Here is a 20,664-nt window from a genome sequence, read left to right as displayed (position 1 = left end):
CTGCCCTTTGGATTGGGAGGCACATTTCCAAAGACAGGAGCTTATTGCTTTTGCTCATCAGCAGTAGGGGGAGGCAATAAAAAATGGCCACCAATTTTCGCTGGGTGTGAAAACGAAGCGGACCTCGGGCGGGAGGAGTGACCTTTAGTGTCTGGGTTCTAACCATCTGCAGAAAATAGACATGTAAACACAGCAGAGACACGTTACTCATTACTGAAAAGGCAGCAATAAACTGCAAGATCCATGACAACCTGCAGAGGATGCATTGCAACCCATTTGTTTTTAACAATATTCCAAACCTGCAGGTTATAAATATGATGAACTTACGAGCACAGAACAAAGGCAATCTGAGTCTGAGAGAATCAGCAGCTGCAAAGCAAAGTGAAGCAAAGCTGAGGACGTTTTAATCTCCTCCTTTTGGTTGATGTGAAAATATCTTTTCAGGTAACACAGGTCCATCAATGCTAATGATGTTGTCTATGAGACTCTAGTTCCAGAGAAATGCTCAAATACTGATGGGTTTTAATGCTTTCTGAAAACAGGTTATTACTATATAGCACAGCCATTACTGTGCGGACTGGAGGAGTTAAATCTTTCTAAACTGTCCCTCTGCTTTCTGTAATCCACAACATATTGTGCTGGGTTTTCTTTATTTTCCCAGATGCAAGAAGCACAACCTGAACCAAAACGCCAAAACAGATACGTAATGCATTACATACGGCCAGCTGGGACAGATGTTCATCACTTAATTATAACATTTTAAACTTTTAAGACGTTTTGAGTGAAATGAATTCTGTAGTTCAGACACACCATAAAAACACATTATCATTTGTGACTGAACAAGCCAAAGCAAACGTCTCCTATTGTCTCATCATGTGGCTGTGACTCGACTGATGTTAGATACTTGAGGCTGATACTGATCTGTGAGTGCTGAGATTACAGTCCTTTTAATTGCTTTTATTTTTTTAAGCACTTCCACCAAGATATATAGAGAGCAGCTCATTATACAGTTAAAAAGCGCTCTCAGTGTAGTGGTGCGGGCGGCAACCAGAATTTTAGAAATACTGAGGCCATAGGTGCATTACATCAAAAAAAAAGTATATTATTATTTACTTTAAAAAAATATATATTTACTCATTCAACAGCAAAATCATGTTTTATGTAAGAGGGAAATATTGTTTCAAAATCATCCTCTGACAACCAGGAATAAAATTCTGATGGAGAGACAGTGAGTCAGTCCTCTCAGCTGATCTGAGTCCCAGATGAAATGAATCTTTAATATTATCGTAAAGTGGCACTGAATTCTTGGACAGACTCTACGGTTTGTCGACTTATTTTTTGGAGTCAGACAGACCAATCAGGCAGTTCCTGATCTAATTTAGGAAACAGTTCTTTTTTTAGCCAGAGCACTGAGCAGTTTGATTTGAATTTGATGTAAACATGGTCACATTCAGACGAGCAGAAATGGATTTTGTGGCCTCATGTGGGAATGAACACAACAAGCGTTGTTCCCACTTACAAGCTTTAAACACGATATAGAAAATAATCATCTTATTAAATCAGTGTTTCCCACAGAGTTTGACTTGTGGCAGTAGCTGGGTGAGGGGGTGGTGTGGGGCGAGGGAGAGAGAGAGAGAGAGAGAGAGACAGAGAGGGAGAGTGGAGAGTGCGGCATGGAAGGTCTGAGCGAATCAATGCGCTGCATGTGCACATCTCTACAATGACATACAAGTTTTTAAAGTTCAAATCTGTGACTTTTCCACATTAAAATGCTTAAACATCACTAGACCTATGTTATATATGTTGCTGAGTTGTGTTCTTACATTATCCCAAATGTTTCCAAACCTGTGCACACGTGTCAGTGCTGTGGTTGCCTGCCAGGAGGTCAAACTGACTTTTTATCCTGTTTCAAGCCACATTTTTATGATGCACTGGTTAAATCTTGGTCATTTTCAACTATGCTTTTTAACCAGATGAAGGATTTCAGTCATCGGACGTCAGAGAAACGAGCTGAGCAAACATCACAGACCACCTGTGTCCTCTGAGCAGTGACGGTGAAACACTGACTTTTAATGTGAAACTGCTTTATTCAGTGTTTTTTCTGGTTATAATCACCAGGTCTGTTTGTTTTGAGGAGGAGGACACGACACCTCTGTGGATAAATCGTCTGACACTGAAGGAATCCAAACTGGGAGACGCTGACTGCAATGTTGGTGAAGACAACAACTCCCATGATCCCACATTACTTCACGACATCACCAAAGCGTCTTTTGTTATTGTTTTAATTGAGAAACCACAAGCACCAAAAGTTACATACTGTCAGTTTAACCATCTGGAATGGTCAAAAAACTAGAAAACCAACATGTGGCCGCCAATGTTAGCTCTGCGTTAGCCTGAACAAGCTAATGTTAGCCTTCGTGAACATGTGTGAGGAGGTTGCTACAACAGATGTCAGCTGTCACAATTCACAAACAATACAAACAAGTGAAAGTCACTCAGCCTGAGCTCGGTACAGATCTGGTGTCTGTCTCTGAGCTGCTTAGATTAATCTGAGCTGTTTCATTTGAAATGCTCGGTGGCAACATTTGGTCGTCTATAACTGACCCATTCAGACAAGTCACGGCGGACACGTTGCTCCGCCTGAACTCGCTGCTGCCATTCCACATGTGGATAATGTTTATTGTGCCTGTCTTCTTCTTTGATTCATTTGATATCAGACTAGGACGGGTCCTTATACTGCCCTCATGGAAGAATCACATCTGCAGTAACTACGACATCTACGCTACCGTCGGTACCCGCAGCGCTGCAGGAAAACACGCAGGCTACCATCACATTTTTCTGAATTTTTGCATCGACATTTGGTGATTGAGTCATCAGCTGTAGTCTGCTGTCTGATGCTGGGTTTTATCAGAGCTCCTTCACTGTAAACAGCTGCCTGCTGTGACTGAGGCTCATAAAGGCAGTGAGACAGACAGACGGTGAAGCTGAGGAATGTGAACCACAACAACTAAAACGCTGGGTACAACTGACGACGACTGCAGTTACTGTCTGTAGGATCATCACTTTCATATGACATGCATGGGATCCAAGTGTAAGTGTCTGACTGTAGTATTCTCCCCAGAGGAGGCTAAAATAAATACATGACACTGCTCATGGTGGCATTAGTCAAACTGAAATTTCTGAAAATCTCAAAAAGTATCAAACCATTGCAGAAGATGATGAGCTCAGAGGTAGAAGAGGAGGGCCTGTGGAGAATATGATGGAAGTATGACATTTATATTTGTATCATGTATTCATTAGAGGAAGGTCACAGTCTCCTCATCTCTGAACAGATGTGATGTTTTTGTCTCTTCGGAGCTGTGGAAGCGTCAGTGACATTTACAGACAACACTTGATTCATTTAATCCAGACCGAGAGAATAACATGATACACTTCTGTAGTTTACCTCTGGTTCATATTCTCATTGGACTTTTACAAAGGAACCAAGCACTGACACCGGCTCACTGATTGGACAGATGTGGTGTCATCATTCTGCATCATCAGAGCATCATCAGGACTTCAGTGCCTTTATACATGATCTCTGGTGGCACAGAGAGCTCATGAAGATGTACTGTAACTGATTATGAGCATTATTAGTATTATCACTGTCGACAGAGACAGGATGAAAACAAGATGTCTTGTAAAGCAACGTTCTGCCCTCATTTCTGTGGGATCACTCTGAACTGTCACAGTCTGCAGAGAATAAACACAACGGAGCGAAGTTGAATGCTTTTTCACTGTCTGTCACTGTCACTGTCGGATGAGATTGTGCTTCCTGAACGGCAGATTTATTGCTAGTTCAGTTTTTGAATTATTGCTGAAATCCCACATCTACTATCACTGTTTGGATTAGGACCTTTTCTTTCCCTCTTTCCCGCTCTGCTGTTTTCCCCTCCCTCATGTGTTTGTTTGTCCCTAGTTTGTCCTCTGTGTCTGTATTTGTGTATGTGTGTGTGTGTGTGTGTGTGTGTGTGTTGTGTATGTGTGTGTGTATGTGTGTGTGTGTGTGTGTGTGTGTGTGTCAGCTGGGCGTGGCTTCCTGGTTCCTGCTCCCTCCAGTCTCCATACTCACCTGCTTCTCATCATACAATCATCTGCACAGCCTGCTGCAGTACAAAGGACCGGTCACAGCTCACCATTCTTGGCCAGATCGTTCCGTCACGTCAAGTGGTGTAAACGCTACGGCCAAACGCTGCTGCAAACTTGTTGCTCTTTTTTTTTTTTTGGTAATCCTGTTTGTTTCCCTGTGCACCAGATCCTTCCATCTACAACCCCCCCCCCGTCTGCCGCGCTCAGCCCAGCCTCAGTCCCACCTGCTTGGATTCCTGTCTGTTTGCCTCACCAGCCTGCCCAGCTCTAATGCATTCTGTCTGTGTGCCCGAACTCCGCCATCATCTGCCATACTATCTACAGTGTCTCGCCACCATCGCCGTCACCAGCCTTATTCCCCACAATCAACATTTATAATACAGACTTGCTTTACCGCCATCCTGTGTTCTGCTCTGTGGGTTCAGCTCCACACTAAAGGCCATCAGCAAACCACACCACAGTTTGACGGACAGCTTTTTCACCCGCCCAAATGAAGCACACCGACCACCTCAGATAAGCACAAAAACTTTTTTGCGATAAGTAGACTTTTTTTTTTTTTTTTTCACTCCTCATTTTTAAATGCAGAAATTGAAGATGTGGATGGAAACACTCTGAAATTACCTCAATTACTCACTCGCCAACATACCAAGATATCTGCATTAAGTTATCAGGCTCTACCATGTTGAACAACAATATCCAGCATTTGAGGTCCTTGGAAAGTGACGCACACACCCGTCATTGTCCATGCTGCACAGCACGAGCTGAAATATTTTCTACTCCGATGAAAGTGGAATAGTTTATATCCGTGACGGCTTCAAATACTGACCTACAGCTCAGACTTTCATCCTCTAATGATAGTTGCAGAGCTGTGAAGGGCCCGTCTCTGCTGACCTCAGATCGCTGTGATTCCTGCTCACAGCGAAGAGCCTTCTGGCTGCTGGCTGAGTGCGCCGGAGAGCTCTCTGTGTCTGTGTGTTGTGCTTGTATTTAAAAGACACTTCAAACATGCCAAGCAACACAGTCGGCGTCCATTTCCCCGGCTTCAGAAAACAGAGCTGACTGAAAGTTACACACAAACTAATCCTGCTTGTGAACGACAAGAGGAGTGTGACACAGATCAGTTTCCTTCACCTCGGTTTTCAGCAGTTTTTGATTTCATGCCAAAGATTAAAGACCACTCCTCAGATTCCGAGTCTCTTGTGATTCAAGGTTGAAATCCCGGCTCCACATCACAACCAAAATCTAATCCACTGTCCTTGGATTGAGGCCAATCTGTCCAGATTTCAATGAAACCTGCTCTGCTCTGAAATACACTGACAGAAATATAAGCAGAAATGGAAAAATATTTCTGACGGGGGTAAAAAACAAAAAAAAACAAAACAAAAAAACAGTAGAGCAACTTACCGTCATCCTTCACCAGAACCTCCTTCTGGCACATGTCCTGCACATTCACAGTGCAGTTGACGATGAACTCTGGGGTGGAGCAGTCGTGTGTCATCTCCTCACACTGGTAGCACTGAATCTGCAGAGCCAGCCCTGCAACACACACACACACACACACACACACACACACACACACACGCACACACACACACAAACAATCAGTTATTGAATCCATCTATTTTCATTATATCATTTTCACCAGGTTCATATCACTTGCTCATTTCTCATTTACATCCTCAGTTATTTATTTCCTCAATTGTCATAAATAAAGAATTCATGGGAAAGTTTGATCTCAAAGTGAAGTCCAGTTTTATTTTGGTGAATATTCTGGTCTCTTCTGCTCTGACCGTTTCAAATTGATGCGACAGATGTCTTCAATTATTCAGTTGAATTTAAGCTGGTGGTACATTTATCTTACCAGCATGTTGTTGCAGCATTTCATCATGTCTGGTTCTAGTTGGGTTCAGGATAGTTGATATTTCACCACCTCTGCTGTGAAGATGGCGTGTTTACAGTGAACTCGCTCTGTTAAGTGTTATTTAGAGCGGTAGAGAGTTGCCCTCAGGTCATGTGAGATGATGACAGGTCGTGACAGATATGCGTCATTATAGTAGCATTTGAAATGTTTCGGCTTTTAATGTAGCACCGGGTTGATATTGCTAAATTATAGCACATAGAGTATTTACAGTATAGTCATTATTCTATGTGCAGTGAATTCAATATTCTCAAAACTGAGACATTTTCACCTTTTAATAGATGATACAGTATAAAATTCACTTCCCACTTTATAGATTTCAAGTGCAATTTACAGTGTGGGAGGTAACTAAGTACATTTACTACTACATTTGAAGAACTGCTACTTTACTCATGCATTTCCATTGTATGTTTATTATAAACTCCACTGCACTTCACTGCAATTTTTTACTGCACCACATTTATTTAGTTACACTGCAGATACAATTTTCATCCAAAATATATGATCAGCTCATAAAATATGATGCATTTATATCATTAATCTACCCAACACAATATAAAGCAGTTACACTCAGTTCCACCTTAACCAGCTACAACGTCAACATTACATTTACATTAATGTCCTAATAATAACAATCCAATAATCTAATACATGATTGTATAATAATACTGAATCACTCTGGAAAGGTCAGTTTGCATAATTGGTACTTCGACATTTCATGTAGAATTTCACTCATGCAAATATTTGAATTCAAAACTCTCTCTTATTTGTAATAGATTATTTCTTCATAGTTGAATTGGTTCTTTCACTGAAGGGTGTGAATACTTCTCCATCACTGCCAGAGACTGATAAAAATCAATCGCATCCTTGGCAGAAAAAGGAAAACGCACCGTTTCACTGTGATTGCTGCGTAATGTTATAGGAGACTATGAACAGGGAGATATTTCACAGTTTCAAAGTGGAGTGAGACTGGGCTCTACACTGTTGATCAGCAGTCTCCATCAAAACTTACCAGGTTCGTTATAGACGCACCGGAGCGCAGAGGCACAACCAGCTTTGGAGACTAAAATTTCTAAATGGCAAATAAAGAACGGCTCTTTAATTTAAGTCGGCTAAATAGACATTTGAGTTTTCCGTCATCATAATGACGAGAACAATTCAGAAACTGCTCAACTTTAAAGAAAGACAACGTTAGGTTTGCGCGGACTCCTCCTGTGCGCGCTGCGTTTCCCACTTTACTATTTACCCAAACCTGAACACCACCCCTCCACCAGGCCCTTGCGCTCCTCCCTCAAAGACAAAAGAAAAGAAAAAAAAAAGCCAGTTTGGAAGTTTTGCTGTTTAACCATAGTCAAACAGCCGCTTTAAATCCCGTGAAGTGGCGACAGAGAAAAGCTGCGTGACCATACCTGAGCTGAGGAAGAACAGGAGCAAAGTTGAGACCGTGAACAGCCGCATCGTCCGCTTAGTGCAACTCTGAGCAGAAACATGGGAGGCGGATGTTCGCCGGCTCGGAGGCGCAGAGACAGAGCAGCTGGCAGCCTGGCATGGTGAGCCTGACACCTCCTGCGATGCCTCACATATCTTATCCGCTGCTGCGCGCGCTCACACGTGCGCGTACACGTCTGCACGACTTGTGTACCATGTGATCAAAAGGTGTGTGTTCAGAAATACCTTCTTCAACCTGTTATTGTCCTCTATATTAAACTATATAATGACTATGGACATACAGTATATTATATCTGTGCATCCCATTAGACAACATTTGCTGCTGCTGCAAGGAGCTGATTTCACCTCTGGGATCAATTAAGTTTCATGAAGTGTCAAAAATTATCTAACAGACAGGAATAATGTCAGAGAAGCCCGTGTTCCTTCTCACTGAGCCAAACAACTCCAGAATCTTAATTTGCTTTGTTCATAGCTCATCATTAAGCAGAAATTAGACCATAAACTAACAGTACAGATTTAGTGCTGTGACCTCCAAAAAGACCTCCCCAGTTAATTTTATTTATCCCAGGGCTAAAAATCAGTTTATTACCATCCCTCAGTTTTTATCTCCATTTCACACAGTCACCCAATAGATAGAATCTGTTAAAGATAATAGCATCAATCCTCTTCTGTGATTATAAAATGAAAGGATTCTTTTTCATTCATTGCTCCTGAACATAGGTCAGAGGTCACGTACAGGCACCAGAGGGTGTGGGAAGCTAAATCAAACCTTAAAGCCTGAAGTTATTGTGATATGTTATGCAGCATAAGTTTTATTCGGCCAGTTAAAAACCACCAGGACTCACTAAAAATAAACCACAGTGCGCTTGTTCTTGGCAACCTCAAGGGCCCAAAAATGAAGTCAGCACTGAAGTGACAAAACCTGCAGTTCCTCTAATGACCACTAGAGTCTGGCTCCAACAGTGAGTCAGTCCCCATAGACTCCCATGTTAAAATGTCCAACTTTACAGCAGAAAGATGTTTACAGCCTTTTACAAAAAACAGTTTTGGTCTCTAGAACTAATTTCCTCCTTCATGACAACTGTTTATATAACTCACCTGTTCACATTTTATTAAGGCTTAAAGTTCTGCATAATTGAGGGTGTGGCCTCTTTGAGTGACAGATGGGTGCTGTCACAGTTGGTGAGCCATTCGGTGTCTAGCTGCTTGGCGTCACCTTAGCTAATTCAAGTCATTGAACGTGACCTCTCTACTGTGTTTGTTATGTTGGCGCCAACATATTTTGACCAAAAAAAAGATATCACTGTCCCAGTTACTGGAAATTAAGTCCATATTTAATGCTTGTCTCCGGTGACACTGTTTAGTGCCAAAGCAGAAAGTACTATCTGGATTAAAGAAGCTATCTGTAAATTTTGCTATTGCTATATAGCTAGCGATACCATTAACTGCTTTTTACTTACCAGTCTTGACAAGAGCTTCAACCATCGTTGCGTCTACAAGACAAGAGGTCGTCTACGTCTTCAGAGCAGACTGGACGCTACAGTGACTCAGTATCGGAAAATGTAAAGGCAACTTACTTCAGTAGAAGAAAATAAGTTATACAAAGAGAAACAAAACAAGAGAGTTGCTTTCCACCTCTGGAGACAGATCTTGGTGAGTAAAGGAATGAAGTTTGATGCTGAATTGATGCAACATTTCTTATACTGCTAAGTAAACAACTGTTAATGCTAATGTTAGTTATGTAGCACTAGCAAAACTTACAAATAGCTCCTTTCAACAGTGGAAAGTAAGGGTGGAGGCAGGGTTGTTGGTCGGGTGAATGTCTAACTTTTGCGAAGGGGCCTGGAGGTTTTTTCCTGTCACTGACCTGCAGTTCATGTTCTTATTAACCATGATCTTTTTCTAAAATGAATCAAGGGTTTTGTTGCCTAATCCTACTGTGGGAAATATTTTGAACTCAGCATGTTTGTTTTAATTACTCATGAGTGCTTATGTAATGTTTAACTTATTTGCTCAAATATAGCCTTCCAATTATCACATGTAACCATTTGTTATAATTTTGATTAAAGTATAATTACCTATCTTGCTATGTTAAAAATACAATGAAATGTGATAGGTTTTTTTTTTCTGTAATCTTAAACACACACCAGGAAATAATTGAATATAGAAAGTAGTGGCACTGGAACGTGTGATAACCAACCTTTTGTTATATTTCCAACTAAGGAATATCAGACACAATTATATTTGGCTGAGATGGAAAGTTCCAAACAATAGTGTCATGGTATGAAGGTCAGGTAAAGTGTAACAGTAGGAGGATTCCTAGAATTAAGTCCACAACAGGAGATATGAAATAAAAATGAGCCCACAACTGAGACAGTTCAGTTTGTTCCGGGTTGAACTGGTTCTGTTGCTGTGTTTATTTGCAATAAAAACTTACATCACATTGAACTCAGAGGAATGCAAGTGTTTTAATTGAGACTACACTGGCAAAGGGTCTGAGCTCATATGGCCCAGGTGAAGGTTTTATTTCTCTTTTTATTTGTCACAGCCCACGTAAGGTTCTTCAACCAGATCATGTATGATTTTTTCTTGTTGCCCAAAAGTTAGTAAAACTCTTTCAAACTGCTGCTGTTTGTTTCCGAGTCATAAGTTTCATTGTCCTGTGCCCTCAATGGAAACAAAAGGGACGATTCAACCAAACTTTCGTCATGGGACCAATACCTTTTAATGAACAAATCATAAAACAAGAGTTAAAACAACACGTGTGAGGAAAATATTGCAGGCAGTGAAATGCATCCTAAGTTATGGGGGGGTTAAGTAAAGTGAGCTAAATAGAGAGGCACAGCGGTGTCTGGTTCAGTGTGTGGTAGCGTGGCACAAAAGCCCTGCTGATAAAGGCTTTGGGAAATGAAGCACTTTTCAAAGGTATTTCAAAAATAACACTTTCTGCAACACTTGGTGGGTGAACAGTGGTTGGAAACTCTTTCACGAATTCAAAAGATGGATTAATCTCTTCAGCGCTGCACAGTGTGGACTATTATTTTATACAGGGCTAAAAAAAAAAAAGAAAATGGCTGAACAATTCCAGCTCAACTCTGCTTCAAAACTATGGCCCTCAGTGCTGAGCCAGACACCATATCAGCCTGTCCTTAACCAGACCCCAAACTAATTTATAGTGTATATGCCTCACTACACCTACCAGCACCCTGCTGCATAAGGAGTAAGAGGATTTCAGTGCAGAAAAAAAACAACCCCAGATGAGTGCAACCTGCTGATGTGCAGCAAAGGAGGGTGGTGTTATGCTTTGCCATTGTTTACTGGTCTCAAGAGAGGCAGATTTTAGTCTGTTTCGATCCTCTGTCTAAACTCCAGCAGTTTTGTTCGGAGTTGTCACGATCAACCTGTTTTAATTAGTGGATGAAACAGTGTGTCAGCGCTGAATCAAGAAGCTGTGCTGAAGTTGTTTGTGATTTACTGTGCTAATCAGCTTAATTGGAACTTGGATAATTACACATTAAGACACAATTAAATATTATGAATCTCTACTTTGGCGGAACTTTAAATTAGCTAAATTAACTAATGGTCATTTACATTGCATTTTAGGCGATGAGAAGATTTACACTGGCAGCTGAGGAGCTTTTTACCCTGAAATGAGACGTCCAGGAAGATAATTAAGTGAAACCTTGCTCGTGTGAAAGTAAAAGACATAATGGGCAGCTACTGAGGCTGTCACTTGATTAAAAGATGGTCCAGTATTTTAGAGGAGAAATGTTCCTGGTTGCTTGAAATTCATCATATAATGTTTTTTTTTCTGCATTAGAAGTAGCAGAAGAAATAAGTGGAATATTTAGGAGAGTTTAGCCAAATGTGCAGCAGCTGTACTTTCATTCTGCAGCAGCTTCTGTGTCATAACATGACTGATGGCACACTGGGAGCCATTATGCATAGAGCTCTTTTAAACAGCAACACTAATCAATGATGACTGACCATCAGATCAGGAAAAAAACAACCCCTCTGCATACACAGTGTGCCAAGCATCTTAAAAGCGGAATTAAAGCTTTTTGAACTAAATGGCCAAAATGTACTCAATTTATAAGTTTGTTGTCTTTGGAAAATGTTATCTAATTAGTGGCTATAAATCAAAAAGGCAGCCATCACGTCAAAGACAGTCAGTAAGTGAGTAATGCATTGACTCTGACAGCGGCAATGGAACAAGGTTACAGGAACCTTCATACTTCCTGAGAGGCAGTTTGCTTCCCTGATTTGCAGTTAAGTCCAGTATTTAAACGTTTCCCTGTCGTGATCAAAGATGATGTTTTTCTATACATTCACTATAGTCTGGACTTAATGAAGTGACCTTCACAGATCTGGCGGGGTGGCCCTGTAATGAGAACCCAACACAACACAGTACTCTGTATCTATAAACATTCATGTTTATAGATACAGTGAGAATGTAAATAGAGGTAAACTGAGGCAAATGAAGGAGAGCGATGGAGTGGTATATAGGTAATTGTGAGCAGTTCTCTAGCTCAGTTTAACTCACAGACCTCAGCCTGGAGCCTGGAGCCTGGATCCTGGATCCTGGAGCCTGGAACCCAGTAAATGCTGGGTTCAAGACGGTTTTGAATTCAGGGATTAGGTCAGACCAGATGGCCCGAGACCTCGAAAGCCCAAATGTTTCCCAGGGCCAGAGCAGGACAAACGCTCCTCTGGCTGCAAGTGTGGCGTTTTAATATTCAAGCTCGTTTCCTGCCTTTTTTTATGCCAGCCGTATTGAATAATATGCATAGAATTTTCAAAACCATAGAAACACGTCAAGTGACTGTGAAGAAAAGAATCCAGACTGTTTTTTTTTTTTTTAACCGTGTGTGTTTTTCAGTTGGGTAATCCTTTTATGCACATGGCCACTGAAGTATGGTTTCAGTGTGATTATAATAAGTGTAACAATTGAGATTAACCAAAGATCAACAGTGGTAAACACTGTCGCCTCACAACAACATGGTTCTGGGTTGGAGCCTTCAACGGGCTGGGGGCTTTCTGTGTGTGTTTGCTTGTGAGTGTGTGGGTTTCCTTCCTTCTACACTTCCTCCTACAATCCGAAGACATGAGGGACTCTAAATTGCCCGTGGGTGTGAATGGTTGTTTGTCTCTATATGTCAGCCCTGTGATCGACCAGCGACCTGTCCAGAGTGTACACCCTCACCCAATGCCAGCTGGGATTGGCTCCAGCCCCCCTGCGACTCTAAAAGGATAAGCGGTAAAGCTAATGAATGAATGAAAGATGAATCAAAACCACTTGTTTTAGTTATATATTTTGGAAAACTACTCATTTTATTTCTGAAAAGTGAATATATTACACATTTATCTGCCAGGAGACAGCTTGGTATAAAAACTTGAAGCAGGTGGAAACAGTTATCCTTGCTCATTAGAATATTATGTTATCTCGTTTGTTTAATCCATACAATCCATACATAAAACTGAACTTGTTGTTTTTCCACTTTGGTTTTTGTATGACGATATAACATGTTAACACATGAACTTTACAGGTGTCAACAGATAGATTTTATTTTACCTTTAAACAGACCAAGACTAGCTGTTTCCACTTGCCTCCAGTGTTTTTGCTAAGCTAAACTAACTCCTGACTCCAGCTTCACGTCTAACTGACAGATTACTCCTCATCTACCTCTGGGCAGCAGATCAATAGATATGATTCCCCAGATATCCTGTGCCTTTAAGGAAAGATTGTGGTTAGTGTTATGGACAGATGATAACCACAAGACACGAGCAGTGAAGCCAGGCTTATACACACACTCAAACCTCTATGTCATTACTGTTTTGTTCACTATATTAACCTCAGAGCAGTTCCTGCATTGGCACTAAACACAACTTGCTAATACAGAATGACTGCATGTGAACAGAATTTGTATGTGACTGTTATTTATATGAGTCTAAAGGTGCCTGAGCAACCACACACATTACTATTCATGTGTTGTATATATGTCTCACTGTATGATTTTAGAAGTACACGGATGTCATTCTTCATTAGCGTTTCATCTGACAGCACTGTCAGCTCAGCCCAGCAGGAGTTTTGCTTCCAGTAAGCACAGTTCTGGTCCGGTGCTCATGAATTGTTGGTTGGTATTCTGCTAATTGTTTATTTTATGATTTATTTTTTTTATTTTAACAAAAAAAATCATTTGTTGTTGTCACAGAAGTAACACTGTTCATTTTAAGATGCCTCTGTGGTGCTTCCATCTTTCATACTGACAAGCTCAGAGATTGGGTTTGAGCCAAGCAGCAAACTCCAGGGCTGAAAAATGAAGTCAACGCTGAAGAACCAAAACCTGCAGTTCCTCTAATGACCACTAGAGTCTGGCTCCAACAGTGAATCAATCCCCATAGACTCCCATGTTAAAATGTCCAACTTTACAGCAGAAATAAACATGTTTACAGCCTGGTACTAAAACTGTTTTGGTGTCTGTAGTTAATTTCCTCCTTCATGACGACTGTTTATATAACTCACCTTATGGAGAATTGAAGGTGTGACCGCTTTGAGTGACAGGTGGGTGAGCCTATGTTTGCCACAACCCGACATGCACCAAAGTCTCGGCTCCACACAAGCCCCTCCTCTATGCCCATTTTTGGATTAGTCAAGAGTTAGGGGCGGAGTCAGACACTGCCAAGATGGCAATGGTGAAGCAGCCCACTCTGACCTTCAAAACTGCTCTTCAGAAACCTGTGGGTGACATCACAGGGGTTACGTTCATCTTTATATACACTCTATGGTTTGAGCCTAGAGTGGACACTCAGACTGAGAGGAGACTGTCTCCGCCTGTTAACATATAATAACACCTGCAGCTTTTTAAAACCGCATTCATTCAATCAAATAGGACAAACCACAATGCAACATGCTTCATGTACTGTAAGTATTGAAATAGTTTATTTTTTCTTTCTTCTTTGACATAAATGAAAGAATATCAGTAATATACAATTCTCAATTCGTACTGCTAAGGTGACTGTCACACGAGAACATCACTGTTATTATTGGGTTCTGAAAAAAAAAAACATTTAGAGGGAGAATTACTGTAATAGTGAGTAACAATATGTGCAATAAATGGTAAATTACACTTTTCAGTGCTGAGTACAAATACAGGGCATTAGAGTAAATGTTAGAAAAATACAATACTCTTGTGAGAGTGACGCTCTTCGTTATGCGAGCCATTTTTAAAAACACAGACACCATGCTCCACCTACCCGTATCAATACAGCCAATCTGTTCCCTGATCCGTTAACACCTCGTTTCACCCGCGTAAGCTAGCTACATATTTTATACCTGCGTGTTGCTATTGGCATAAACACTGCTGCAATTTTACAAATATTACCTCACATATACATGTAGCAAGTGAGCAAAGATTTAAAGAAGAGTAAATACAGCAAGATGACATGACTAATGGTATTGTGCAAGGTTACAGTTCTTTATAGTTCTACATCACATGTCTCTAGTGTTTCAAAAGAATATGGCTATAGTCAGCATGACAAGTCTGATATGTAGTTTCAGTTGCATTCATTTTTCTGTATATGTGATTGTGTGATCAGAGCAGTGTTTGGCAATATGCATTTTGGCAAATATCTACATATGAAAGTTGTGAGGGGGAGGGGGACGTCGCCAAGCAGCTAAAAGACTGTCAAATATGTGAGGATGCATTCATGACACCAAAAACATTACTATAAAGGACACAGCATACATAATAGAGAGAGAGAGAGAGAGAGAAACTGAGCAACCGCAGTGTGATATCTTACAGCTTAACTGTACAGACAAAAACAGACAAGAAGACAGGTAAATATCCTTAAAACGCTACAGTGAGATAATCTGGTGTGTTCACTGGCTGCAATGAGACGGTCGCACATGTTAATCCACAGCATCTATCAGAGACAATAAATGGTATTTTCCCTGAGCTAGCACGACAATGTCCACTATGTGCCTACTAGGTGCTTTATAACTAAGGTTACATGCAAAACTCACTGCTTTGTCTTGATGTCATAACTGTGGAAAAATGCAAAGAAAAGAAAAGAAGAAGAAGAAGAAATAGAAGAAGACGAGGAAGAAGAAGGAGATGCAATTCACATATGAAGAGTTTCATTTCAAGAGATGTTCACTATTTTAAAACTGTTTAAAATAACTGCAGTTGTGAAATTGAGTCTCACTATGCTGACAAAGCAGTGGCAGATTATGTGTGATATTTCATAAATACTCAACAGTTTCACATTTCAGTATTTTCCACCTCTTGGGAAGAAACTCTGATGGACTTGATGACGGATATCAGATTCATATGATGCATTTCCAGGGGGGGTGCATGCAAGTTGATATTAACACCGTGACAATAAAAAAAAGTTAGTGCACACTTTAAAGAGTCACATTAATCAGTCAGGTATAGAGCTCATGAATGGCAATCAGTAGTAAGTGCTGTACATAAGGTATTATTTTCAGGAGTTTGTAATCTTGAGATTATAAGGTTCCATCTGTTGCTTCACTCAAAAATATATTAGCGACATAATTATTATATTAGATCTAAAGCAGAATTAGATCTCCAAATAAACATTTATTAAAATGTTTGCACACGGCCTGAAAATGTAAATGAACGAGCTACATAATCTTTGTTCTGCAAGATTGTAGTGGAGGTCTCGCATTTGCGTCACTAATCTCCAGTAGTGACCACAGCTGGTGCCATCATGGAGGTCTGGTAGCGAACTGGTTGTGCTTGTGAAAAGTTATTTCAATGTTTAACCCTGCATTAATCATAAATTAATCAATAAGATGAGTCAAGTGATGCTATTATGTGGAAGTGGTCACTTGTAGTGCTGAAATCAAAGAGGTTCTTCTGGCTCATCGTTGTGGTGGTACAATCAGCACGGTAATTCTGCGTTAGCTCACAGGTCGGACCTGAGTTGACTGCGTTCCAGTACGACAAGTCAGAAGCTTGTTGTTGTTGTTGTTGTTGTTGTTGTTGTTAGCAATACCAGTTAATAACAAGGCATTACGTGATATTTTGAGTGTACAAACACCATGGCAACATGGCCAATTGATTTACTCAAATAACACAGAACTGCTAATGAGCAGTATATTACTACAGCTTTCACTTCTGTTGATGCTCAGAGCAGCCATGTTGGATTTTGAGGTGGCGTTCCGACGACTTTCCAGCGGGTGTTCCAGTTGAAACAGGAGCTCAGATGTGTTTACAAGATGGTGATGATAACCAGTAGCTGTGATAGTGTTACAGGAGCTAACCTGCTATTAGAAGACAAGGTTTTGTGAAATAGTTTGTTCTGAAAGGAAAAGAAAACAGCAGAGAAGTTAACCATGTCTATGGGCAGAGTTGTACAGTGAATATCAGGGGCTCACAGCTGATGCCAATGAGCTGCAGACCTCCAAAATGGCTGCCAGAGGGTTCATTACAACATCTGAGAGGCTACTGAGTATCTCAACACTGCACCGAGCACAGGTGGAAGCCTACAATGCCAAGCTCACTTGCTGTCCAGTTCTGAGCGTTTCATCCTCAGTCACAGACACAGTCTCCAGACTGGGGGATTTAGGGATCGTCCATGTGAGTTAGAGAGATAAATCCAACTGATTGCTCGATTCCTCGCTTCAGGTTGAGTCACTCAGCTTCAGAAACTCTGAAATGGAAGAAGATGTAGAGCAGAGTGAGACGCTGCTGCACTGTGGCAGTACAGTAACATACTCTTATAAATGGTTTGTATAATGCATTTGGAAAGTGGTGTTGAAGATAATTCAGAAGCGATCCCGAATAGAGAATTTTCCCGGAAATTGTTCATCTTGCAATACAATTCCTCCACATATGAGCCAGGAAGTCATTAACTTTTTTCACTGAGATGACAGTGTATGATGATTATAATAGTATTGAAGTGTTGTTGGAAGTAAACTCAACATGTATCAGCCTCACTCATAGGAGCAACTTGGTTTAAGTGTAAATTGAAACACAGTTTGTGATTTGATTGCACTGGGCAGAGATGATATTCACTGAAATCTCCCTCCCTGTATGTCGATGTAAAGTTACATCACTTTCCTGCAAAAGTTAAAATGACACCAGGTCGGATTCATGGTGTATAGATGGTCACTGAGCGAATACAGTAAATGTTTTATTAGGCTGTATAGATTATTAAACGTTTGTATTTATTAAACACTTGCAAAAGGTATAAATAAAATCACTAGGCAAGGAAGGACAGTATTATTATGTGCAGTTTGAGGGTGTGTGTCGTGGTGGCTCACATGCAGCTTCAGACCCACACACACACACACACACACACACACACACACACACACACACACTCGTTGTAAATACCAGTGTTAATGTACTGTAGTAAGATGCAAATGATGTTTGGCAAACTTGTGTTAGTCATGTGTTTAGTCACCAACATTACGTTTTGCTTTCTGCTCCGTGGGGATGGAGATGAGTTTTTAAAGTTAACTAAATCATTTGAAGTGCAGTTCTGAGAAAATGTGAAGTGAAATTTGTTGCACTTTTCTTCACCTTTATACCAACCAGCTACAGTGAGAGTTTTGAAAGGCAGAGTTTGAACATGTTTGATAAAGCTACTGGAAACAGATTCTACATTTATCTTAATATTCAATGAACAAAAACTGAACTGCTGCAAATGATGAAACCTATCACTTCATCATACTTTCAACAAACAACCCAAACAAAAATGTAATATATGACATATATGTCCCTATATCAAGAGTGATGTTAGCACATATGTCACCTATAAGGGGATATATTATTATCACATACATACATCCTCTGGATATATGAATATATTGGTTTATTTATGAAGTAACTATAGTAGAATTTGTATATATTAAACATATCTATATGATGACTTGAAAGGGTATAACATGTTGCAACCATATACAGTATGTTAAAGATATACAGTATATTTAATTCATATACGCACGTTTATTAAAACAACATACATATGAAACTTCAGTATGTTTATATATGTTTTAATTCCTCATTAATTTTAAACACTACTATCTTCTCATTCTGGGAAAGTGGTCTCAGACTGTGAGACTCTACAGTTTATAATATCAGCATATACTGACAGGCTTTAGGATGGATATATATTTATGTAAGATATTCATACAATATAAGCATACAAACATAAACAAACATATTTGTATGGGCTGGACATATATGTCAATATATGAAATTATTCTAATTTCTAATAGGTTTCATATATAATTTTTACACACATATCTTACACATTTTTTACACACACATATTTTATTTTATATGTACATATATTGCATATAAGGAAATTCAATATATATATATATATATATATATATATTATGTATTGTGTATGGGAAACTAACCAAAGGAAGAAACTGTGACTCTGTTCTTAGTTCCCAAAAGTCTTTTGACCTCAGCATTTGGAGAGCTTTTAAGTTGTCATGTAAATTTGAAGATTTGAAGTATTCTTTTATATTTTCCAAGGCTGGAGCTCCAGGTTAATTATACTGAAAATTCTTCTAATCTATTTTAAAGGTACAATAACACTTTTGTGAATTCGTTTAGTCTGGAATTTGGACATTTCTGCCACTTAATGGGTAAAAAGGGTCCCTTTGACTTTCAGAGATGATAACTTTAAAAATAATTCCAGTGATTTTTTCTTTTTTATTTCTATCATAGCGGGGGAGTTTTGTGTTTAACACCGAATAATTAAATGTGAACAGTGTGGTTGATGATAAGTGGGCACAGATTATGACATGGATTTTTGGCCAATAGTTTTCCCAACTGTGTCACTTCAATAAATCTCCTCCACTGTGTCTTACAGTTGGCGAGCTGAAGTCTCGTCTGTTCTTTCTGTTGGCTCGGGGTGGCTCGTGTTTTCGATTTGATATAGGTTAACTTCTTTGGTTCCATTCCACCTGGAAAAAGCACACAATGAAACTCATCTCAGGTTTTTCTCAGCAGACACTGTTCATTCTCTCTCCTGTCAAGAAGAGGAGTCAAATGTGGAGTTTGGAGAACAGACTGACACTGATAGACTGACCTCTGACATCTTCAAAAGAAAGCAAGATTATCTCTCTGAATTCAAAGTGGCAGGAGATATGATTGACACTAAAGAAGCAGCGGCTGACATCTTGAACGATGACAAATTTATAATTCAGCCCGGGTTTCGTTTTCCAGATATGGAGTGACAATTTAGGCTGCTTAAATCAAACAGCAAAAAGTCTTCAGTGTTTGTCAGAAGAGGAGTCCCTCAGGAGACAAATATTTAAATATGCATTTCACCACGAAAGCTCTCAGTCTGATGCAAGGTTAGCAATCTGCAATGTTTGTGGGTCCTGGGGGGCTTCAGTGTCTGTCAAACTCTTTTCTAAAGTAAACCAACAACTTATAGGGAACATGTGTGACCATTAGCTAAACCCGTCCATATGTCGAGGCAAAACAAATAAACAAAAGAGCAGAAGAGTGAAGAATGGATTAAACAGTGTGCTCTAACTGTGATCGATAGCACTACTGGCTAACTAGCATGCTAGCTGACCATTTCATTAGCTAAATGTGAGGTTTCATGTTGTCCCAATCATAGGCGCCGATCCCGTGGGTGCTCCGGGGCTCGAGCACCCACTGAAAAGTTTGAGCACCCACTGGCCAATCGGGATGGCCGATCAAAAAAAATAAATGAATAACTGAATATAAAACTGCATCTTTAAAAGGATCTGCAACTATTTGAATCGCATTATCCAGTTAAAATTATTATAGCTCTGTGCGTGTAGTAGCAGCCTGTGGCCAGTGTGCATGTAACGTCAAATACTACTGCCTCCAGACTATAATCTGTAGCAGAGCGGTGTCGTATTTCGTTGCGGTTGGTGACTATTTATGAAATAAAAGTGATTTTGTGACAATCATCACCTTGTTGGTATTCATTTAATTTGGGCACCCACGGGCAAAAACATAAATCGGCGCCTATGGTCCCAATATCAGAATATAAGAAATTGACAATTACAATATTAAAATGATATCTATAGAAAATGTGAAATAATAATAATAATGATAATGATAATAATAATGCTATCAGTCAAGTTCATCTTTGACTTTGTTTATTATATTTGTCTCTCTTTTGCCAAATGAATTAGACTCAAA

General features: G+C 39.9%; 2 protein-coding genes across 3 annotated transcripts in view; both read right to left on the bottom strand.

Moving 5' to 3' along the window:
- Positions 1-4,243: 4,243 nt before the first annotated feature.
- On the bottom strand, positions 4,244-8,980 carry LOC147818959 (uncharacterized). The gene is made up of 3 exons (XM_087174804.1): positions 8,956-8,980; positions 7,456-7,641; positions 4,244-5,664 (listed from the first exon to the last, which is right to left on the bottom strand). The coding sequence occupies exons 1-3, from the start codon at positions 8,978-8,980 to the stop codon at positions 5,333-5,335; spliced, it is 543 nt and encodes a 180-aa protein (XP_087030930.1). The 3' UTR covers positions 4,244-5,332.
- Positions 8,981-14,413: 5,433 nt separating this feature from the next.
- LOC111657162 (nck-associated protein 5-like) overlaps positions 14,414-20,664 on the bottom strand; it is a 73,100-nt gene continuing 66,849 nt past the window's right edge. Inside the window, exons 13-14 of one of the 2 annotated variants that reach the window (XM_023409218.2) lie at positions 19,350-19,445; positions 14,414-17,170 (exon numbers count right to left, since the gene is read on the bottom strand). In XM_023409218.2, coding sequence (XP_023264986.1) covers positions 17,169-17,170; positions 19,350-19,445 — 98 coding nt within the window. In that variant the 3' untranslated portion in view covers positions 14,414-17,168. The remainder of the gene's footprint in view (positions 17,171-19,349; positions 19,446-20,664) is intronic. The other variant, XM_023409219.2, reaches the window with a different exon arrangement.

Source organism: Seriola lalandi, unplaced genomic scaffold, assembly GCF_002814215.2.
Source record: "Seriola lalandi dorsalis isolate HSWRI2012SDOR001 ecotype SW California unplaced genomic scaffold, Sedor1 jcf7180002054385, whole genome shotgun sequence".
NCBI lineage: Eukaryota > Metazoa > Chordata > Actinopteri > Carangiformes > Carangidae > Seriola > Seriola lalandi.
The sequence above is the reverse complement of the archived record's forward strand: the minus strand, read 5'-3'. Positions and strand labels throughout refer to the sequence as shown.

Coding starts and splice junctions, on each gene's coding strand:
- LOC147818959 (XM_087174804.1), bottom strand. CDS start 8,980: ATGGTTGAAGCTCTTGTCAAGACTG. Junction 7,642..8,955: donor TGAAGCTCTTGTCAAGACTG/GTAAGTAAAAAG, acceptor GAGCGCGCGCAG/CAGCGGATAAGATATGTGAG. Junction 5,665..7,455: donor CCTGTTCTTCCTCAGCTCAG/GTATGGTCACGC, acceptor TGTGTGTTGCAG/GGCTGGCTCTGCAGATTCAG.